The 24600-nt window shown below is 45.2% G+C and overlaps 1 protein-coding gene and 1 pseudogene across 1 annotated transcript in view; one reads left to right on the forward strand and one right to left on the reverse strand.

Annotated features, from left to right (window-relative positions):
• ADRA1B (adrenoceptor alpha 1B) overlaps window positions 1-24329 on the forward strand; it is a 57321-nt gene extending 32992 nt beyond the window's left edge. The window contains exon 2 of the mRNA XM_025389359.1: window positions 23203-24329. Within this exon, the coding sequence (XP_025245144.1) occupies window positions 23203-23810 (608 nt within the window). The 3' untranslated portion in view covers window positions 23811-24329. The remainder of the gene's footprint in view (window positions 1-23202) is intronic.
• LOC112626946 lies at window positions 1785-2779 on the reverse strand (annotated as a pseudogene).
• Window positions 24330-24600: the final 271 nt, after the last annotated feature.

Consider the following 24600-nt stretch of genomic DNA (forward strand, 5'->3'; position numbering starts at 1 on the left):
AATTTAATTCAAGTCAGTCTGACTGCAGAGCTAACACACTTACCCACTAAGACAAATTCTTAAAATTGTAATTTCAGGGAAACTAAATATATAAAACTGTAAGGCTTTTGAATCGCCTTACTCAATTACCCTCCAGAAAGCATATTCCAATGTATACGCCCACCTTCAATATATGAATGCCCATTCACTCACATCATCCCCAACATGGGGTACTACTCAATTTGTATTGTTCATTAGGGAAAAATGAAGCCCAATCTTCTGATAGCTCATTCACGCTTTTAGAGCATGCATGCAACATGGTTCCTGATCAAAACAGTGATTTTCTCTAAATCAATGGCTCATATCCTTTTTTTGGTACATAGGTGCTTTTGGGAATCTGAGGGAAGCTATGAAACAGCTACGCAGAAAATGTACATATGCACATCAAATAACCTTTTATTTTTCAGTGGCTCACAAACACCATTAAGAACTTCTGGGCTTGGCCAGGTGTGGTGGCTCACGCGTGAGGCCGAGGCAGGTGGATCATGAGGTCAGGAGATCGAGACCATCCTGGCTAACATGGTGAAACCCCGTCTCTACTAAAAATACAAAAAATTAGCTGGGGGTGGTGGTGGGTGCCTGTAGTCCCAGTTACTTGGGAGACTGACACGGGAGAATGGCGTGAACCCAGAAGGCGGAGCTTGCAGTGAACTGAGATCACACCACTTCACTCCAGCCTGCCACTTCACTCCAGCCTGGGCAACACAGTGAGACCCCATCTCAAAAAAAAAAAAAAAAAAAAAAGAACTTCTGGGCTTGTCAGAGGATTGATGCATCAACAACATGAGAACTAAAACTAAAAGCAGGACTAATACACTCATTCTTCAAATGATGGTTTTGCCAGATTGTTCTTTTTAACAATCCTGAAGCATAAGGAACCAGATCAGGAGACACTGGAATGAAACACCCAGGCACTATAACAGTGTATTTGCCATGTAGTGGGAGGTACCTAGGTCAAGACTCTCTCCTGAGGTCATGCTGTCCTCCACTAAGATCAGCAAGATCTCAGAGCAGATGGACCGGCCGGCACCAGCCTGCCTCCGTTTGTGCACTTCAGCAACCTCAGAAGAGTAAGTGTTGGATTCTCTTGCCAAATGCACTTCTTCACATGCTGGCGTTTTTCATTATCTCCCCTTGCATCCTGCTCCTTTATGGCTTGCAAAGCCTTGTCCCAGATCAGTCAAACCTCCACCAACCCTACCCACTCCCCTCCTGTCACAAGCAGTGGATCAGGGCAAGCAGGGAAGAGAGAGTGAAGTCCAGGGCCTCGCCCATCCATCTGCTCTGAATGCTGTTGTGCCAGGCAGGTCTTTCTGTGAGCCCTCCTTGACCAGAGCACATGTTCCCTGGGAGGAATGGGGCAGTTTTTAGTAATGATCCATCAGGGCAGTTTTTTGTAATAATCCATTGAGGTTCAGTGACATTTCAGGATTAGGGGTGAAACACCTGGTTCCAGCTTGCAAGGAAGGAGGTGGACAGAGGAATTAGCAAGCTTAAGTGATCTGCCCTTTTGGGCGACCCTAGGGGAGGTTTTTTTCTTTTTTTGGCTGAGCACAGGGGACTTTATTGATGGTACATGACAAGGTGGGGCTCCCTAGGCCCCTCCCTCTTCAGGGGGTCTGCATGGAAACTGTGAGGAGGGAAGAGTCTCAGTGTGGTGGGGGACTGAGTGTGTCAGGACTCCCCAGCAGTCAGGGCTCCTCTCTTCCTCTCATGTTTTTGCTAGGGCTGGTAGTCCAGGGCTGTTACTCCTTGGAGGCCATGTGGGCCATGAGGTCCACCACCCTTTTGCTATAGCCAAATTCATTGTCATACCAGGAAATGAGCTTGACAAAGCAGTCATTGAGGGCAATGCCAGCCCCAGCATCAAAGGTGGAGGAGTGGGTGTCTCTGTTGAAGTCAGAGGAGACAACCTGGTGCTCAGTGACGCCCCAGGTGCCCTTGAGGGGGCCCTCTGATGCTCACTTCACCACCTTCTTGATGTCATCATATTTGGCAAGTTTTTCTAGACGGCAGGTGAGGCCCACGACTGATACATTGGTGATGGGGACACAGAAGGCCATGTCAGTGAGCTTCTTGTTCAGCTTAGAGATGACCCCTGCCCACAGCCTTGGCAGTGTCAGTAGAGGCAGGGATGATGTTCTGGAGAGCCCCGCAGCTGTCACACCACAGTTTCCCGGAGAGGCCACCACAATCTTCTGGGTGGCATGATGGCGTGGACTGTGGTCATGAATCTTTCCACAATACCAAAGTTGTCATGGATGACCTTGCCCAGGGGCACTAAGCAGTTGGTGGTGCAGGAGGTATAGTTGACAATATTGAGTTTGTTGTCATATTTCTTGTGGTTCATGCCCATCACAAACATGGGGGCGTCAGCAGAGAGGGCAGAGATGATGACCTTAGGTCCTCCCTGCAAGTCAGCCCCAGCCTTCTCCATGGTAAAAGATGCTTGTGGACTTCACAACATATTCAGCACCAGCATCACCCTATTTGATTTTGGAGGGATCTTGCTCCTGGAAGATGGTGATGGGATTCCCATTGATGAGAAGCTTCCCTTTCTCAGTCTTGAGAGTGCCATGGAATTTGCCACAGGTAGAATCATACTAGAACATGTAAACCATGTAGATGAGGTCAATGAAGGGTCAGTAATGGCAACAATATCCACTTTACCACAGTTAAAAGTGGCCCTGGTGACCAGGTGACCAATATGTCCAAATCCATTGACTCCAGCCTTCACCTTCACCACGGTGTCTCGGGGATGCGTCTGACAACGCACGAGAAGATGTGGCTGTCTGTTGAACGGGAGAAGCAGAGAGCCCCTAGTGGAGAATTTAGCTCAGTCTGGATAGATAGACCAGACCACGGTGAGACAGGGGCAAAGAATGCAGTCTGCTCCTCAGGCTGGAACCTGAGCTGCCCTGGCCTGGCTACCCACCCATAGCCATCTTTGGGGTCTCAGTGTGCACAAAACCACCTCATCCTAGTCAGAAATATGGAGCAGAGTGGTGAGGGAAGCAAGGGCTGTTGTGCCCTTTTATTGTCTGGCTTAGTTCTATCTTTTCATCCCTACTTATATTTTCCATCCTTTGAAAACTCACTCTTTGCTCTGTCCTCTCACTTTTGTTCTTGGCATTGCTCGTCCACAGATCATGGAAGGATTTTTGAGTTAGGCATCTCTTCTCCCTCCACCTTCTTGGAGGCCCAGAACTTACTTTCATGAGGCCTGGAGATGGCAGAAGGATGACTTTTCAATTCTAAATTATTATAGTTTCTCCTGGATTTGGCTGGGAAAATGAGTTATCTGAAAACTAGTATATTCACAGTCAAACGCTTATTCCCTGCACTTTCCAGTCCCCTGTGGAATCTGCTACACTTTCTTAAATTGCCTTTTGGTACAGGAGGCCCTTTTTATTCTTGGGGGATATGGTGCAAGACCCCCAGTGGATGCCTAAAACCATAGATAGTACCTAACCCTATATGCACTATGTTTTTTCCTATGCATACATATCTACAATAAAGCTTAATTTATAAATTAGGTACAGTATGAGATTAAGAAGAAGAAGAAGAAAATAGGACGATTGTAACAATATACTGAAATAAAAGCTATCTGAACATGGTCTCGCTCGCTCTCTCAAAACATCTTATTGTATGTAATATTTTTGGACTGCAGTTGACCTCAGGTAACTGAAAGCATGGATGGCAAAACTGTGGATAAGGGGGAAACTACTGTCCTTGGCTTCCTAGTGGCCCACCTCACCAAGTTAAAACAGCAGCAGATGGGAGAGCAGGAGCTCATGGTTTGAACAGAGATAGCTCCATGACTTTGAGCAAATTACTTCTCTTATGTAAGTGTTGATTTCAACATCTGTAAAATGGGGACAGTTAATTGCATCTCCCACATAGAATTGTTTTCAGTACGAATGAGAGGTGCATGTTAGGAGTTATTACAGTGCTTGCCACCTATAAGCTCTCCGTACACAGTAACTACTATTATTATAGTTGTTATTGTTATAAAATTCAGATCCTCACCATCCTCTGTATTTTTCTTTGGATTTTGTCAAAAAGACCGAGTCCATTTCTAATTATTGTGAGCATCAGTACACATTCTCCACCTTCTCTGTAATCAGGACACCGCATAAAAGAAGCCAGGCGTCCCCTCTCAAGAGCTGAATAAGCTTCTTACGTTACAGGGTTTCTGAAACACACTTGCCCTGTTGCAGTTACACAGAAGGGATGCTATTTTCTGCCCTTCCAGCTCCTATGTCTGCAAAACGTGTGAATATGTGATCACTTTTATAGGAACCTTCTTTGAAAGTGACAACGTCAAGAGCTGGGTGTGGTGGCTCACATCTGTAATCCCAGCACTTTGGGAGGGCGAGGCAGGTGGATCACCTGAAGTCGGGAATTCGAGACTAGCCTGGCCAAGACGGCAAAACCCTGTCTCTACTAAAAATACAAAATTAGCTGGGAGTAATAGTGCACACCTGTAATCCCAGCTACTCGGGAGACTGAGGCAGGAGAATCACTTGAACCTGGTGGGGTGGAGGTTGCAGTGAGCCAATCATGCCACTGCACTCTAGCCTGGGCAACAGACTAAGACTCTGTCTCAGAAAAATAAAAAATAAAAAAAAAAAGATAGTGGCAATGTCAAATAATTCCTCCTTTCCAAACTATCCCCACCACACATCTCTCCATCCCTGTGTGTAACCAGCACCTCCTCATCTTCTTCTACACACTCCCACACTGAATGTTCCAAGGGAGTCACAAGTCTCCAGTCTGTGGCAATCAGCACTGGGGTGGTAGAAGGGTCAGTAGCTCTGGTCAGGCCTCAAACTGAAGCTTGTCTCTACCATTGTGTAATCTTGAGCAAGTTCCTTAATCAGACTGAGCTGTCATTGTTTCATCTATAAAATGGGCTAATAATTATACCCACCCTATAGGCTTGTGAGGACTGAATAATAGTGAAATCTCCTTGTCTCCCGAATCAGTGTTAATCTCCTTGATCAGATGCAGGCATCTAAGAGATGTTCAATACAGACTTGCTGTGAAGGGGAGCAAAGCTCGGGGACCTCCTGCTGAGGGCAATAATCCAAAACCTATGCCAAATTGAGAATGGAGCATTTATCTACATAAAAAGAGCTGGTTAAAAAAAAAAAAAAAAAAAAAGAAAGAAAATGAAAGCCATTTTCTACCATTACCATTACGAACTCTCTCTCCCCGGCTGCCCCTCAACAAGGCTGACACCAAAGTTGCCAGTAGACAGGACAGAAATGCTTGCCTGAAAAGAGACATAAGAAAAGTAACAAAAGACATGTATATGAATTTGGAACTCCTGGAGCAAACTGGGAGGGAAAGGGAGAGGGGCAGAGATGGGAATGGACAAGGAGGGGGTCAGGAAGACCCTCATCAAGAGTTCTCCTCCATGCTTGGTGTCTGAATCAGCTCTGGCTGCCGTAACAAGGTACCATAGATCAGGTGGCTTATCAACAACAGAAATTTATTCCTCACAGTTCTGGAGGCTGGAAGCCTGAAATCAGGGTGCTGGTATGGTCAGGTTCTGGTGAGGGCTCTCTTCCAAGTTGCAGACAGATGCCTTCCTGTTGTGGCCTTATATGGGAGAAAGATGGGGAGGAAGCTCTCTAGGGTCTCTTTTATAAGGGTATTAATCCCATTCATGAGGGCTCCACCCTCATGACCTAATTACCTCCTAAAGGCCCCACCTCCTGATACCATCACTTTGCAGGATAGGGCTTCAACAAATGGATTTTAGGAGGACAATCACTCCATTGCACTTGGTATGGGTGATTTTTCTCTTATGGAATCATTGCCTCTGTGTGGTGCAAACAGAGGAGGCCACCAAGGGAAATGGAGCCCATGAGTCAGGGGAGGCCACAAGGAAGGTAGTGTCCCTGCCCTACAACAGGAATTGGGAGACTCCAAGGGAGGGCTTTGAACTTCCAGGGTTATGGGAAAGGGATACAGGAGATAATCTCACCTGACTTTCAAGGAATAGGAAGGCCTCCTCCACCTGGCATCCAGGCTACCATATGTAGCCATCACAGGCAATAATACTGAACACATTCAGACCTTTTTTCATTGAGATTCTCAGAAGACATTCTCGTATGACCACAGTAAGCCCACCCAGCTGGGTGTCCTACAGGACATCTTCAAGTTGTACTGCTACCTGAAAGGTTTCCCTGCTGTAAGGAGCCTTTGAGGGCTGGAATTTCGGGGTCATTTATGGCATGCTGGTAGACCTAGACTGAGAAGCAAGATAAGGGTTCATCTTGCTGGAACCTGGAGAGTGGCATGCCTTCAGCAGCAAAGACTAATCATTTAATTATACAATATTCATGATGCCAGGCAATGTGCTTAGCCTTCAGGATACAGAAAGACAAGAAAGGGCTCTGGTGAGAAGACAAGACACCCTAGAGACGGTGTACCAGCATCATTCACTCTGTATTGGAGAAGCCCTGAGGGCTGCCAGTGTCAAGGAAGGTATGAGTTCCAGATGTGGCCTCCTCAGGGAGGAGTGTGTCCCAGACTGAGCCAGAGAAGTGAGAGGTGACACAGAGCCATCCAGGGCTCCAGACATAACCTTAACCTGTCGTATCAGTTTGGATGCAGGAAAAGTTTCAATGCTCACCAGCGAAAGGACAGAACAAAGGGATGAGTCAGAAAGAAGAGGGCAAGGACATCAGCGCACAGCTGCTGAGAGGAGAGATGAAAGGGACTGCATGGAGCCTAATGGCCTAAGTGGTCCAATCTCAGTGTTTTACCATCTGATTCCCCAAGGCTGGAAATTGTCCCTGTTCTCTTGTAGAGCCTTTCATCCTGAGACACCTGTGCCTCTCTGCCAGCCGGCAGGTTCATCTACTGCTTAGGAAGGAGGGATCCAGTGTTGTGTGTCCTGTTTGTCCTAGGCTCAAAGAAACTCTGGCTGGAGAAATATCTGCACCTTCTTCCCTAATTTCCATTCTACCTCTAAAGGCTGAACACAAGGCTAAAAGTCAGAGAAGGAGGGGGCCCTGGTAGCTAATTCGACCCCCTTGTTTTGCACATGGAGAAACTGGAGTCCAGAAAGGCCATGACTTCGCTTCAAGGTCTACCAGCTACTAGTCCTCTTCTAGCTCCTTTCTCATCCCTAGATTTTCAACCTTTGTCTCTCCCTCAATCTCTCTCTCTCTCTCTCTCTGTCTCTCTCTCTCTCTCTCTCTCTCTCTCTCTGATAACCAAATAAATATCTGAGGCCAGGCATGACTCCTGCATGTAATCCCAGCAGTTTGGGAGGCTGAGGCAGGAGGATCACTTGAGCCCAAGGTTTTGAGTCCAGCCTGGGCAACATAGGGGAGATTCCATATCTACAAAAAAGTTTTCAACTGGCCAGGCCTGGTGACACTGAATAGTCCCAGTTACTCAGAAGACTGAGGCAGGAGAATCGCTTGAGCCCAGGAGTTCGAGGCTGCAGCAAGCTATGATCACATCACTGCACTCTAGCCTGGATGACAGAGGGAGACCCTTTTCAAAGCAAACAAACAAACAAAAATGTTCATTGCAAAAAGAATTTTAAATACAACGTGAAAACGTTCACATAAACACATTCCAGAGATAACAGCTATGAAGAGTTTGGTGTATACTCACCCAGATTTCCACATTTTATTTTTTTGTTGGCTGTAAATATACCAAAACACACACCCAGAGGTTTTTTTAGAGAAATCCAAAGCATTCTAAGCATTCTTTCCTGAAATTTGCTTTTTTGCTACTTAATTTTGTTATGGACATCATCCCATTGTTGACAGCTTACCATTTTAATAAACGTGTGGTTTTTCATTATGTAAATGCTATATGGTTTATTTCCCAGTCCCCTATTATTAAAATTTTAAATTATTTCCTATTTATGGAAAGCATTACTGCAATTTTTTATACTTTCATCTTTGCTCTCTTTCAAGAATACTTATGTAGGCTAAATTCCTGAATGTCAAATACTTAGACCAAAAGTCATGCTTATTTTAGTTTTATTAGATAATGCCAGTTTTCCACCCAAAATTTACAGCTCTGCCCAGAATGTATGACAATGTCTGTTTTCCCACACACTTGCCAAATTGAGCATAAGCACTTTTTAAAATATCTTCCACAAAAATATACCTAAAATATTTTAACATTTTGCTTTTTTTTTTTTTTTTTTTTCTTCCTGAGACAGGGTCTCGCTCTGTCACCCAGGCTGGAGTGCAGTGGTGCAATCTCAGCTCACTGCCACCTACACCTCCCAGGTTCAAGCAATTCTCCGGCTTCAGCCTCTCAAGTATCTGGGATTACAAGCGTGCACCACCACGCCCAGCTAATTGTTGTGTTTTAAGTAGAGATGGGGTTTCGCCACACAGACCAGGCTGGTCTCCAACTCCTGATCTCAAGTGATCTGCCCACCTTGGCTTCTCAAAGTGCTGGAATTACAGGCGCAAGCCACCGTCCCCAGTCTTATTTTGCTGCTTTTTATTTTGCATTATTTATTTTGTAAAGAAATTTCAGGCCAGGCTTGGTGGCTCACTCCCATAATCCCAGCACTTTGAAAGGCCGAAGTGGGTAGATCACTTGAGCCCAGTAGTTGCAGAGCCTGGGGCAACATGGTGAAACTCCATCTCTACCAAAAAAATACAAAAATTAGCTGGGTGCCATGGTGCGCACCTGTAGTTCAGCAACTCTGGAAGCTGAGGTGGAAGGATCACTTGAGCCCAGGAGGTAGAGGCTGCAGTGAGCTGAGATCATGCCACTGCACTCCAATCTGGGCAACAGAGTGAGAGACTCTGTCTCAAAAAAAAAAAAAAAAAAAAAGTTACATTTTTTCATTAATTCATTAGGTGTCAATTATACTTACTCTTGTTATTTGTTTATTCATATGATTTAGTTTTCTATTGAGTTTCCTCTTATTTATTTGAAAGACAGCTTTGTGTATTAGAAATATCATTCCTTGGCCAGGCTGACGCTTGTAATCCCAGTACTTTGGGAGGCCAAGGCGGGTGGATCACCTGAGGTGAGGAGTTTGAGACCAGCCTGGTCAACATGGCGAAACCCCGTCTCTACTACAAATACAAAAAAAATAGCTGGGCATGGTGGCAGGCGCCTGTAATCCCAGCAAGCTGAGGCCAGAGAGTCACTTGAACCCAGGAGGCGGAGGTTGTAGTGAGCCAAGATCATGCCATTGCACTCCAGCCTGGGCAACAAGAGCAAAACTCCATCTCAAAAAAAAAAAAAAAAGAAATATCATTCCTTATATTGTCATTTGAATTACACATATTTCTCTCAATTCTTCTTTTGTTTTTGAAGTTTGCAGCCTTATAAAAATGTCTAGACAAATTCATCAATACACTTATTTACAAATCCTGGACTTTTAGCTGTGCTTAAAATGGTCTTTCCTATTTCGTATTTATAAAAATATATACCTATATCCTCTTTTAATACTTTAACAATTTTTCTATATTTAAAATATTGGATCTGCCTAAGTTTATTTTAATGTAAGAAATAATGTGGAGATCCAGCCTTATTTCTTTCTTAAATAGCTATCCTGTTGCCCCAACACCACTTACAGTCTGTTTTTTCCAAAAAGCATTGAAATGGCATATCAAATTCTCATGGATATTTGGTTCTCTTTCTAAACTACGTAATTTCATTGATCTTTCTTTCTTCTGCCTTCTTCTGCACTTCCTCCCCTAGGATTTTTTTAAATTACTATGATTCTATGACAGGTTTTAATATTTATAGAGCTGAGTTTACCCATTTTCCTCATACCCACTCTTACCATCCCTCTTTATTTCCATTGATCTGTATATTTTTCTCATGGTTATTCTTCCAAATTCCATATTCTTCCATAAATTTGGTTTTGGATCATTTAACTCTCCACACAACAACAACAACAACAACAACAAATACCTGTTGGGATTTTAATTAGACTGTTTTGAATTTTCAGATTAATTTGGGGAAAACTGAAGTTATCTTGGATAGAGACTCCCTGTACAAAAGCAATCTATGTATCTCCATTTATAGATGTCTTCTTTTATGACCCTTTATAAAGTTTTATAGCTTCTTCACAGTAAGTCCCACCAATGCTCAGTTTCTAAAAGTGTTCTGCAGGGAAAGTGCTATTTCCAATGAGGTCAAAGCATGGAACAAACTCAGTCTGGCATCAAAGATGGAACCTTAGTGCTGCAGAAACTATTTCATCCCATCTGCTTTCAACTCTGGGCTTAAGCCAAAAGGTAGCTCCCCTACTGGAAGTTGGAATGGGTCGGTCAGTTAGTCAGTGCTAATCAATGGGCACTGACTGCATACCAAAGCCTGTGCTACAAGGGCAAGACACAGACCTCATTTTTAAGGAGCTTTTACAGTTCTCAAAGAGTTAAGAGGCACACTCCCTAACAATGGCACTTTAGATTAATCCATGTACTATGGACTTTGATGGTAAATAAAAAAGAAGTCTGGAGCAGTCAGAAAGGGTTTGGGGAGAAGATGGAAACCGAGCTGGGTGTTGGCACATGAATGTCATTTAGGTACGTAAAGAATAGAAAGGAATCAAATACAGGCAACAGCCATTTATTCAGCATCTATTATGAACCCGATACTGAGTTAGGCACATGAAAAGAAGGTTATGTGCTCAACAAGTATTTTTACACATTCACTATAAGACAAGCTCTATGTTGGCTGCTAGAGAAACCAAGATGAGTAAGATTGACCCTGGCCTTAAGGAGCTTGTGAACAAGGAAGACAAACCCTTAAATAAGTTCAACTGTTATGATGGAAATCTGTAGCGAGAAGAGCAGAGACTCTTAAGCTGGGGGCCGTGTACTTCCTGGACATCAGTGGATGAGATTCAGCAGGCCTGTGAGCCCCTGAAATTACAAGGCACTGAATTATCTGCTTAACCAGTATTGTCAAGTTAAAGGTGGCACAAAATCCCTGGCTTCTAGATACTTGCATCTTAATAGCCAGATAAAATATATGTGAAGATGTCATTACTTCTAGGAGTCATCATTTGTAGAAGCAAAATAATATTAGTTTAATAAAAAGTTTAAAAATGTAAAAAAAACTTACAAAAAAGCCTAAGTACCTAGTTCCGGCCTTCCCCACCCCAGAAGTATTCTAAGAGTTTAGAAATAATATTGTGTATTATGGAAACTAATTTGAGGCCAGGAAGATTAGTGTTTCAATCATGACTCTACCACTTAATATCTGTGTCATATTGGGTGAGTTCCATACACTCACGGCTTCCATTTCCACATTTGTAAATTGGGAGTTACAGAACCCAAGGCGTTACATGAGGCATCCCCGTGTTATTGTGAAGATGAAAATATTAATAGGTCAGGTGTGTGAGTCATCTGGATCTGAGCAGGTCTTCTTGGGCTGTTCATTCCTTCCCTCTGCTTTCACACTTCAGAGGAAAGTGGTTATGAGAAGAAAGAATGTGAACCAGGCCTGGAAAGGATGGAGAGAAAAGAGCATCTCAGGCCAATGTGGACAGTGTGAATAAAAGGAAAGGGGCCAGAAAAGTCAATGCTGTTGCAGAGAATCAGTCCGTTGCAGCCACATTGAACAGGTCTTGTATTCTAATCTAAGCAGTTTGAACTTTATCCTATAAACTAGAGGAGACACTGGAGGATCGGGGCCAAGAGAGTCAACCCCATAGTGAGGTGGCTCTCAGCCCAGCCTTTGCTCACCCATGAATCCCAAGATACACACAAAAACAGTTCTTAAAAGTAAAATTGTAATGTGAGCTAAGGCAATACTTCTCACCTCAGGATCTTGTTAAAAAGTAGATTTTGAACTGGATATGAGGATACCTGCTTGTAGTTCCAACTACTCAGGAGGCTGAAGCAGGAGGATTGCTTGAACCCAGCGATCAAGGCCAGTCTGGCCTGGGCAACATAGCAAGACCCCAGCTCTTAAAAAAAAAAAAAAAAACAGATTCTGATGCACTGGATGGGAGATTCTGCATGTCTAACCAGCACTCAGGTGCTGCTTATCCATGAACTTCATTTTGCATAGCCAGAGGCTAATGTATTTTGGTTTTATTATTTTTATCACTATTATTCATGCAACACCTGTTGGCTGAGTGCCTTTCACGTGTCAGGCACTGTGCTAGGTAGGCCTTGGGCAGAGAAACAAGAGTCAGACATGAACTCTCTTTTCTATTCATTCACAGTCAAATCAGAGGATATGAGATATAGACCTAAGCAATTGTAATCCAAGGTCGAAAGGGATAAATGCCACATTTTAGTTTCAGAAAAAGTGCTTTGACAATTCAGTGTTCCCAGTTAAGGGAGAAATTCCCTAGTGTTTAAGGAAATGAATAAATGCTCCTTTTCCTTATTATTAAACGAGTAAAAACCCACGCTTCAAAATTGGATTTTAATTTCAGTCCACCACATACTACGCATGTGACCTTGTTAACCTCTTAAGCCTTATTTCCTCATTTGTAAAATGAAATACATAGTAGCAGGGCTGTTGGAAAATTAACAATAGAGAATGTTTGTAAATGTGGTACCTTAATAACTGGTTTGGGAATGGAGTCGTTGAAAAAGGTGACTCTGGTGATTTTTATTGTTTTCAGCGTTTGTTTTAAAACTTAACATGGCTCTGTTGGCCCAAAGATATTGTATTAATTGGACAAGTTTATGATCTCATTCCAGGGTTAAGTGGCAAATAAAACTGGAAAAACCTTGAAGGGAATTTCCAAATCCAAGGAAACCTTTTACAAAGCTGGTGCTGAAAGAAGCAGCAACTATTGTAAATTTTTCCAGTTTTTACTAGATCACATTGTTTCGGCTGAGGAAATGTGGTTTGGCTGACGGTGTAGCCAAGTGCCCCTAATAAGAGCCGTGCTGCAGAGGAGTTCCACTCCATTTACAAGAGGATCGAAACAGTTTCTCCACCCACTGACTCCCCTGAGGTCACTGGCTTGTTTGACACTGACTGTGAAATAAATCAAATCAAATTTATAATCCCAGAGTCCCAGAACGTCAGGGCCCGGAGGAATGTTAGAAACCACCCAGCCCATGGCTGGCATTTTGTGGACCAGATAAATGATGCTTTAGGTCCCCACACCACGCCGCAGTCTCTGAGCCCACTCACTGCCTCATTTCTTCAGCCAATATTGAGTGGAGGCCAATGGATTTAAGAATATGTAAAGACAGCGCTTTGGGAAGCCGAGGTGGGTGGATCACTTGAGGTCAGGAGTTCAAGACCAGCCTGGTCAACATGATGAAAGCCTGTCTGTACCAAAAAATACAAAAAGTAGCCGGGTGTGGTGGCACGCACCTATAGTCCCAACTACACAGGAAGCTGAGGCAGGAGAATCACTTGAATCTGGGAGGTGGAAGTTACAGTGAGCCGAGATCGTACCACTGTGCTCCAGCCTGGGCAACAGAGTAAGACCCTGTCTCAAAGAAAAAAGAATATGTAAAGACTAAAAAGATTCCTCCACTTATGCCCTACAATAAGGCGATAGGGACAGGGGACCACAGGCACACCAGGAACTAACGAGGGGGTTACTGGGCTTAATAACAAAAGATTTCATTTAAAAACTCTCTTTCGGCCGGGCGCGGTGGCTCAAGTCTGTAATCCCAGCACTTTGGGAGGCCGAGACGGGCGGATCACGAGGTCAGGAGATCGAGACCATCCTGGCTAACACAATGAAACCCCGTCTCTACTAAAAATACAAAAAAATTAGCCGCGCGTGGTGGCGGCGCCTGTAGTCCCAGCTACTTGGGAGGCTGAGGCAGGAGAATGGCGGGAACCCGGGAGGCGGAGCTTGCAGTGAGCCGAGATCGCGCCACTGCACTCCAGCCTGGGCGACAGAGCGAGACTCCGCCTCAAAAAAAAAAAACAAAAAAAAACTCTCTTTCTCAGGGACCTCAGACTGGTGCTGCCATCTGTCTGATTTCATTTCAAACCTCTCAAATCATCTGATTTCATTTTCATTTCAAATCTCTCAAATCATCTGATTTCATTTTAAACCTCTCATTCTCTCACCTGTGAGGGACCTCACACTGGTGCTGCCGTCTACCCATTTCTTCATCTGTAAAGTAGGGAGAAGCCCACACTGCTCAGGGAGCTATTGTCGGGATTAAATGAAGTAGGATCTAAGAAAGTTGGAGGCACATAACGAGGACCCAATACGCACAGCATCTTTTGGCTTGTTTTTCAGCTTTTTTTTTTCTTTTCTTTCTTTCTTTTTTTTTTTTTCTTTTGAGACAAGGTCTCACTCTGTTGCCCAGGCTGGAATGTAGTGGTGCGATCATAGCTCACTTCAGCCTCAACCTCCCAAGCTCAAGCGATCCTCCCACCTCAGCCTCCCCAGTAGCTGCTCCACAGGTGTGGGGGCCACACCACCTGGCTAATTTTTTTTTTTTTTTCCTTTTTGGCTTGTTTGGTTTTTAGCTTTTATTTCTTATTTTTCTTCTTCTTTTTTTTCTTTTTGAGACATCTATGTTGCCTGGGTTGTTCTCAAACTCCTGGACTCGTGCAATCCTCCTGCTTCAGCCTTCCAAAGTCCTGGGATTATAGCCATGAGTCATTACACCTGGCCTGTCTTTTAGCTTTCAGATAACATTCATTGGATTTTCCCCAGTTACAGAAGGAATTTGTGTTCATGGAGAACATTTTGGAAAATACCGAAAAGCACAGAGAAGGAAAATTCACCCATAATTCCCCTGCACTCAAAGATAAGCACAGTTGACATTCCAGTGCACACCCTCCCAGACCTTTCTATACATGAGCATTATGTTGAGACTTGACAGTGAATAAACTATATATATATATATATATATATATATATATATATATCTCCACACACATAAGTATGTATATTTTGTTTTCCTGTGAGCTGCATTGTGGTGATTAAGAGCCCCGTTATAGCTGCCTGGATTTAAATTCTAACTCTGTTACCTACTAGCTCTGTGGCTTTAGGCAACTTACCTATCAAATTTGAGTTACCTATCAAATTTGAGTTTCTGTTCCGCCGTGTGTAAGAATCGTGGCCCCCAGGCCAGTGATGCAGGTTGGACACAGTCATCAAGAATTGTTGCAAATGACAGTATGAATGGTTCCTTCTAGAACATAGTCATGAGGGGCTGCCCTGGGAACAGTGGCTGTTGAAGGAGTAACTGGCCCAACAGCAGTTAAGCGCTTAGCCCATTGCCTGGCACAGAGTCAGAGCTTGTTAAATGGCAGCCACTATTCCACAGACATGCCCTGAGGTTTTGATGAGCGGAGGTTCACAGAGGGTTGAGACCTCCAGTGTTCATTGTTTACTGTTCAGATTTGTTGAATGGCACCTTAAGGATGACCTGCTGGGGCCATGTCCAGCCAAAAAATGTTTTTCCCTGTGTATATCCTGCTCAATGTGAGTCTTCGATCCTTGCACTTCTCAGTCCCTCTAAATCGCCCTTGGGCACTCAAAGCCCAAGTGACGTGGGTGGGCTCACGGCAACATTGTTCCTCAATTTATCCCTCCTCCCCTCACCACCCCACCCCAGAAAAAAAAAGAATAAAATAATAGAAATGCCTCCCACATGTGCTTTCCCAGGGCTGTACCTACACAGCAGGTGAAGTTCACTATGGATTTGGGTGGTGTGCAAGATTGAAATGACATCTAGAGATAGCACAAGACACTGTGAGTCACATATTCAGTCAGGCCATTACTGAGCAAATATCTGTTCAGCACTTACTATGTGTGCCAGGGCCTGAGCTCTCCAGAGACGAAGTGGTTCCCTGTTCACTTCTCTTTCAATCCTTTAGGTTCCTCAGAGAGGAGTGCCTCTCAGTTTAGGGACAAAATGTCTTCAGCACCTCTCAACCACTGCTAATCTCCCTTTTGGAGAAAGAGGGAGCAGGCCTCATTCACACCACAGTCTGGAGCTATCCAGGAGTACAAACATTGTTTTGTTTTCATCTTATTTTCTCCATCATAATGTTTTATTTATAGCAAATGATGCAAGTTTTAAAATAGTGATAGAAAGCTCAAAAGAATTGAGATACCAAAGGCTAATTGGTGCAAAGGAAAGCGCTAAATAAATGGTGGTCCAGGTGGCAGAATGATGAATTCTTAGCAAGCTTTAGACCTGGGATGAGTGAGTCTCAACCCTTTGAGGGTTACTGATCCCTTTAAGACCATGAAGACAGCTATAGAATCTCACCAAGAAAAATATAGGAATGTTGCCCACAATTTTAGCAGGTTCAGGAGCCATGTGGAGCCCATGACTCAGCTGGTATTGGAAAGAGCAGTAGGGTAAGTCTCAATGCCCAGACAGCACAAAGACCTCATCCTCTTCACCACCTTCCTCAACTCGGTAGCAGTGGTACCGGTGGTAACAGCAGCACTGGCAGTTGTAATAGTAGCAGCGCTCAAAGCAGTCATCATAGCTATACTTATTAGTCCTTTCAATGTGCCAGGTACTTACCAAGCCTGAGCTTACCTCATCCGTACAGAAAAGAATTATTACCCTCCCCATTTTCCAGGAAACCAAGCCTCACCGAACTTAAGGATCTTCTCCAAGTTTACCCAGCTGAGAATGCCAGGGCTAGGGTTGAACCCAGATCTACTTACCCACGATGGCTGAGCAGGTCCTTAACCACTACACTCCACTGCCTCAATAAATATTTAATGAAGCAAATGAATGGAAACTTGAACAGGTCTTGGTGGCCACTCTGCCATTCACCAGGTGAGTGACCTTGAGTGAGTCACTCCCCTCACCCTCACTGACCCTCCATTAAGGAAGGAGGCTTCCCAGGCCTGGCAAGCCATGATTCTAAGAGGCAGGCCAAGGAGCATCGGGAACATTCCATGAGCAAGAGAAGCAGAGGCAGGCTCAGGGCCAGGCTCGGGAACATGCACAGGGGGTTAATGGCATTGTTAAAGAGCCCAGCGCAGCCCTGACTTCCAGCACAGAGTGTCCGGGCTTTCCAGGAACCCACACTTCCTGTTGTATTTACTCCCCTCTCCCAGCAGCTTCACCCACCACACTCTTCTCCAATGACAGGTCTGTTTGGCTGCCCAGGAGAAAAGATCCCTGTCACACATCCTCTTACATGCCCAACAGGCTCAGCATCTTGTCACTTAACGACAGCTTCTTGGTTTCCACCAGGGCAGGCCAGTGCAGCAAACGGGACCCCCCTAATCCCAGCACCTACTGTGCTGGCAGAGGAAGAAGGAGGAAGGAGGGGGCTGAAAATTTTGTGGAATCCGTGGCAGCCTGGCGGTCCAGTCCCTGACCCACACTGCCCCGCTGTGGTGAGAGTCTAGGGAAGCAGGCACGCCCCAGCAGGGATGGCAAGGCTTTGGTCTCTGACTTCATGAGGACTCTGAATTGTTTTTGTTTTTGTTTTTGTTTTGAGACAGCCCAGGCTGTAGAGCAATGGAGTGATCTCAGCTCACTGCAACTTCCACCTCCTGGGTTCAGGAGCATTTCGGCTAATTTTCATATCTTTAGTAAAGACAGGGTTTCACCATGTTGGCCAGGCTGGTCTCAAACTCCTGACCTCAGGTAATTTGCCCACCTCGGCCTCCCAAAGTGCCGGATTACAGGTGTGAGCCACCATACCCGGCCAGAACTCTAAATTTTAAGACTGAAAAAGACCCACCTCACACCACTCAATTAAAGAAGGAAAACAGGCACAAAATTGGAAAGCAGTTTACCCAAAATAATACATGGAGTTAGTAAAATAGGTCCCAAATATGTTTCTTAAAATTAGATTTCCAGCCCAATCAGGGATTTACAGGGACAATAATTATTATTCAGTTAATTACTGTTCATGCAGACTTGACTGGGTGGCAGACATCTGGGATCCAGAGTGCTCATAAGGACTCTACATGTTTTCACCTTGCTTAATCCTCACAACAATCAGAGAGGTTAGTACTATTATTAGCCCATTTACCGATGAGGAACTAAGGCTTAGGAACAGTATGAAACTGGCCCAACGTCACATGGCCAGAGCCAGGATTCTATCCCTGGGAGTCCCATTCCAATAAAAAAAGGGGACTCCCTGTCAGAAGTCACTGAGAACTTGTTCAGGGTGCCCTCCTCTGCAGGAGGACAAAATAAAATGAAATGCAAATGGAACAAGAGGGCAACACCAGTGTTCACCTACCAAACAAGTGAGGAGTAAAAAGGCTGAAAGAGCCCAGAGCTGGGGAGTTGTAGAGAAAATGTCAGACTCAGGCACAGTTGATAGGTGGGTAAATTAGTACAACCAGTTCAGAAGGCAATTTGGCTGACGGTGCTTAAAAGTGGAAATGACCCAGTGACTCCTCATGTGGAATTTATTGCACAGAAACACTCAAATGTGCATGCAAAAAGTGAATGCATGTGGCTTTTCATCACTGCAGTCCATAATAGCCAAAAATTGGAAATCACCTATAGAGAAGGCATTAAATAAAACTACCATCTATCCGGACAGTAGGATGTAATGCAGCCCTTGTGCGGCGGGGAGAGAAGTGAAATAGCACCACGTACTTTGACAGGGAAATATCTTTTATATACTCTAAGCAAAGAGAGCAATTTGGGGAAAGGAATGTGCAGTATGACCCCGTTTTTTAAAATCTGGAAGGATTCAAAATAAAACTGTTAACTCTGATCCCTTCTGCTTAAGTGGAGTATTTTTATTCTAGACTTAGACTTTTTGTGATATGTATTTTTTAAATTCAGCATGGATTACTTTTGAAATAAAAAAAATATATACAAATCTGGAAGGGAAAAGAAAAGAAATGAAGATATAGCTCCTTCCCAGAAGGAATTTACAATCTGGGTGACGAACCAGGATTCAGCCAGCCCTGGGATGGCTTAACATGAAAAAGCAAATAATAAAATAACAAAATACGATCTGCTTGTATGAATTCTATGGGGTGCAGAATAAAGAAGTCCATCTGAGTTGGGTGGGGCTAATCAGAGCTGAGTTCCTCGAGAAGAATGGGCCAGGATATAAAGTATATTTAGAAAATGGTCACTACTTATTATTTTCAAGATGCCAGACTCTGTCAAGTATTTTACATGGATATTTTCATGTATTCATAGTAACTCTATGACACAGATATTGTCCCCATTTTACAGATGGGAAAATTGAGGCTGAGATGGCTAATTAACTCTTCTAAAGCTGAACAGCTAATAACTCAAGAGGGGTTTCAATATGGGTCTGTGTCATCCCAGTTTCTGGGTTCCAGCCACTTGACCACACTGCCTAATCATAATGATCCAAGGGCAAAGAATGGCCCTTGGCTGCTTCTTCTCAGACGAATAAACAGTGTAACGAGCCCAAATCCAAAATGTGGCAGTAAATGCCCATGAGAAAAGTTGGCATCACCCCCTCACTTTTGGCTGAACACTTCTCAAGGCCATGGTCCTTGGAGGGTACTTTGTAAGAAAATGAAGGTAAAAATCTAGCCCATCATTGTCCCTGACAAGGCGCTTCCAGTGTGATGGACGTGAAGAACAACCAAAAAACATATGCCACACGGACATAGGGGGAAAGTGAAATGTATGCCCTTCCTAATGCTACATTTGCTCTGTTGAATGGCCTGTTAGCTGCCATGGTGCAACACCACACCCCAAACTCATCTCTGTATTTCCATAGCTTGTCCTCATGCCTAGCACTTAGCAGGAGCTTAGTGTTTGTGGGACGGATGAATGAACACATGAATGAACATATAAGAATTTAAATAACTATGACTACCATATACTAGTCGCTTGATCCAAAACAATGGGACCAACAACAGTACCTTCCTTACTGGTACATTCCAATTATAAAAATTAAACAAGCTAGTGGTGTGAAGAGTTAGCACAGGACCTGCAGAGCACACACACAAGATAAATGTTGGCTATGATGAATCGTAGCTATTAGCATTATTGATATTCGTGCAACCTTTAAAAGAGCCAGTTTCTCAGGTTGCGTCCTCATTAATCCATTTGCCTATTTCACAACCACCTTCAACAGGGTTGGCACCAAATGAAGTTACAAGTTGGTCCTCAACAAACATGCTTTTCTGCTCTAGATCCTGTCCATGGTTTTGCCATGTTGGCCAGGATGGTCTCGAACTCCTGGTCTCAAGCTATCCTCCCGCCTTGGCCTCCCAAAGTGCTGGAATTACAGACGTGAACCACCATGTCTGGCCCTCTCCAAAATTTATTCCCCAGTGTCCCATTTTGTCAAGGCCAGTTTCCTATGTTCTTCAGACTCAGTAACAGAAATAAGCCCATCCCCGTGGACAGAGACAACTCCCCGCATCAGGGAATAACTAGGTGTTCATATACCATAGTTGCATTTCAGCTGGGGCCTTCTGTACAGAGTCTTAATCCAAAAGAGTAGCTCCAATGGTGAAACCCCAAACTAATGGTGTGAATCTTGTCACAAAACAGGCCACAAGATAGTGCCCTCCCTTATCTCACCTAGACCAAACCTAGAAAGTATCCCACTGCCACATTTCCCCCTGACCTGAAAAGAGGTCAGTACTTACACTTGGCGCTTACATCCAGGTATGGATAACCCTCTTTCTAAGTTGAATTCCTGACTGACTGAGTCCTGCACCAAGAGCCCAGCCACTGCCCCCCCAGTAGCCACCACTGAGTTACTGCGCAGAGAATTAGGAGTCAGGCTCCTATATTTATTCTTCTTGATTATTTGAGGTTTGAAACAGGCCAAATCTCAAATAATCAAAAAAGTGAAATGCTACAGAGAGGAAATGCAAGAGCAATCCAAAATCAAAGATGGGAATCCATGTGGCATCTGTGCCAACCACCTCAGGGATTTTCAGCTACTCTCTGGGTCTTGGTGTCTCCACTTGCAAACTGGTTGGACTTGGCAGTTGCTAAGATCCCTCCCATTCAGATATGCTCTAAGAGTGTTGACTCTTCTTTTAACAAATAAATTCAGTGATGATCCCACAGACCAGGCCCTTGGGAAGCTCAGTCTGAGAAGTCAGGAATACAAAATATGCCACAAGCCAGGTGGCAGGGACAGAGACACGGTTAGAAGGTACAAAATGTTCTAGAAAGTATTCCATTTTCTTAAGATATTTAAATTTGTATATACAAGAGGAAAAATCTGAAAGTATAGACACTAAAATATGGTATTTTGGCACTGCAGAGTTATATGTGCTTTTAAAATAGTTTTTCTTTTTGCATTTTTATATTTTCTTATCTCTACACAGATTATTAATTGCATCTTCTTTTTTTTAAAAAAAAAGACACATTTTTATTCAAATAGAATTTAGTTTAAATCCCAGATATATTACATGCATGCTGTGTGACCTGGGGCAAGTCATTTAACCTCTCTAAGTTTCAGCTGACTTATATTTAAAATGGAAATTGTTTTGAATATTGCCATAAAATGTTTTGGGATCTCAAATTCAGAGGGGTGAGTTAATCATGTTTCTTATTCGTAACACCTCATCATCATGAGTCTATGCCAGGCCTGTCTCATTATATTGATTTATTTCCTTTTATTCCCATACCCATTTCCCTCTGCTTCCACCCCTAGGCATTCTGTCTTTAATATGTTTTTGTTAATTTGAGTGTGTTTTTGCAAAATGCATGTGGTTGTTTGGTGAGCTACTTAAATAGTATTATGTCATAAACCTCATTCTATTTCCTACTTTTTTCACAAAGAACCATGTATTTCAGATCTTTCCATGTGGTCATGTGGACATGTCACCCCGGGCCTCTAAATGCTGCATAATATCTAAGAATGCATCTACCCCATTCTACTTTTCCCAGGGAGGGACATCCAGGTTGTCTCCCACCTTCTGTCCCTACAAACAATATTGCCATGAGCCCCCTCATATATGAACCCTTAAGGACTTGTGTGAAAATTCATTGAGATCTGTGACCTGGAGCAAAATGGCTGGGTCACAAGATGTATGTATAGTTAATTAGACCAAGTGCTACCAGAGTCATCTCCAGGATGTGTGTACAGCCTGTGCCCCCACCAGCCACGCAGAAAGCTCCTCGAGTCCCCACACCCCACACCCCTGTGTGAACTTGGAAGCATCTAGCTTCCTAATTTTTGCCAGCCTATCAGATACGTTCCTTTGTGGTTTTCGTTTTCGTTGTTGTTTTTTTAGAGACAGGGTCTTGCTCTGACACCCAGGCTGGAGCGCAGTGCCACGATCATAGTTCACTGCAGCCTTGAACTCTTGCGCTCAAGCAATCCTCCTGCCTCAGCCTCCCAAGTAGCTAGGACTACAGGCACGCACCAACACGCCTGGTTAATGCTTAATTCTTTTGTAGAGACGGGATCCCCCTGTGCTGCCCAGGCAGAGCTCAAACCCTTGGGCTCAAGTGATCCTCCTGCCTTGGTCTCCCAAAGTGCTGGGATTACAGGCATGAGTCACTGCACTCAGCCTCTTTGCGGTTTTTATTTTATTTGACTGCCTAATATTTTGATTATCTTTTCATATGTTCATTAGCCCTTGAGTTTCCTATTTTGTAAATTTCCTGCTAATTTCCATTGCCCAAAAAGTGTTTCTACTGGGAACACTTTTTCTTGCTGATTTGTAAGAGTTCCTTGCATATTGTAAACATCAATCGCTTGACTGTTTTGGACATTGTAAATATCTTCCCAGATTCTTGCCTCATGATTCGTCCTTTTGAAGTACTGTTTTTCTCCACCCCTAGATCAAAAAAATAGTCTTTTATGTTGTCCTCTTTTACCTTTAAAACTTTACCTTTCACATTTAGGTCTTTAATACACCTTCTACTTCCCACGGAAATAAGTCGGCATCTACTTCATGACGTTGTGTGAAGGATAAACTAATATCGCGAAAGCACCTAGCACAGTGCCTGACCCAAAAGCGATGTGCAATTGTGGGCGATTATTGTTACCACTTTGATAGAAGGTGCCAAGTGCTACCAGAAGAAATTATAGGAGCTTAGATGCTGTTCAACTAGATCAAGAAATGTTTCATGGACAAAGGCGAAGTTATTGAGGCTGGCCCTAAAAATGAGTGTAGGATTCATTCATTTTGAATGGAAAGGGAGGTATTCCGGGCCGAGGAACTGGCTCGGGGAAAGGCCTGGCGGCAGAAACGCTGCGGGTTGACAATGTTGAGGAGCATATTGGGGCGAGAGCTTGACTACTCACAAATTGCTGTCTTTCTGCCCGTGCCCACCCCCCTCCCCACTGCAGGCTCCTTGTTCTCCACCCTGAAGCCCCCCGACGCCGTGTTCAAGGTGGTGTTCTGGCTGGGCTACTTCAACAGCTGCCTCAACCCCATCATCTACCCATGCTCCAGCAAGGAGTTCAAGCGCGCTTTCGTGCGCATCCTCGGGTGCCAGTGCCGCGGCCGCCGACGCCGCCGACGCCGCCGCCGCCTGGGCGGCTGCGCCTACACCTACCGGCCGTGGACGCGCGGCGGCTCGCTGGAGCGCTCGCAGTCGCGCAAGGACTCGCTGGACGACAGTGGCAGCTGCCTGAGCGGCAGCCAGCGGACCCTACCCTCGGCCTCGCCGAGCCCGGGCTACCTGGGCCGCGGCGCGCCGCCGCCAGTCGAGCTGTGCGCCTTCCCCGAGTGGAAGGCGCCCGGCGCCCTCCTGAGCCTGCCCGCGCCTGAGGCCCCCGGCCGCCGCGGCCGCCACGACTCGGGCCAGCTCTTCACCTTCAAGCTCCTGGCCGAGCCCGAGAGCCCCGGGACCGACGGCGGCGCCAGCAACGGAGGCTGCGAGGCCGCGGCCGACGTGGCCAACGGGCAGCCGGGCTTCAAAAGCAACATGCCCCTGGCGCCCGGGCAGTTTTAGGGCCCCTGTGCGCAGCTTCCTTTCCCTGGGGAGGAAAACATCGTGGGGGGGAGGGGAGGGCGGGGCGGAGGGGGGAGGGGAGCGTCCACGCCGGGTAGACGCGCGCCCCAAGGGTAACCGGGGGGGAGGGCCGGGGAGAGGGGCAGCTGCTTTTCTGGCAGGGGCATGGGTGCCAGGTACCACGCGGAGAGCCGGGCCGAGCATGCTGAGAGCCTGGGGGACCCGACGCCGCCGGGATTTACCTCTCTCTCTCCCTCTGTGTATATATAAACGAGTCCCTCTCTACTTGTATTTAACCGTGGGTGCAAGTGAGTGTGTCTGTGCGGTGTGCATGTGTTCCGCATGTGTGTGCGCGTGGGGCCGCCCTGTGGGGGCGGAGCGAGTGTGCGCCCAGGAGGCAGCCGGGGGCGTTGTGTGTGTCGTGACTTCGTACCTCTCAAGCCCCTCCTTGTACTTCACTGAAGGATGGCACTTTGGTGGGGTTGGAAACAAAGTCGACATTAAAGGTCATTTCTCCTGTGCGGCTTTGAGTGGTTTGTGGACGAGCGGCAGGCCGAGCCTTGCGTTTCCTCTTCCTTCCGCTTCGGATTTGATCCCGTCCTAGGTCTTAGGCTCCTTCTTCGCTTTCCTTTCCCCTGCCCTTCAGTCTCCACCCCAGAAGAGCCACTCTCACCACGTCCTGAGGACAATTAGTGCTGGCTCCCCTAGGTCCCATTTATGCCTTTGCGGTTACTGACCTAAGGGGCTGCACCAATCTGGCCCTGTGGCTGAACGTGAGGCCCTGGACTTG

Source organism: Theropithecus gelada, chromosome 6 (assembly GCF_003255815.1).
Source record: "Theropithecus gelada isolate Dixy chromosome 6, Tgel_1.0, whole genome shotgun sequence".
Lineage (NCBI taxonomy): Eukaryota > Metazoa > Chordata > Mammalia > Primates > Cercopithecidae > Theropithecus > Theropithecus gelada.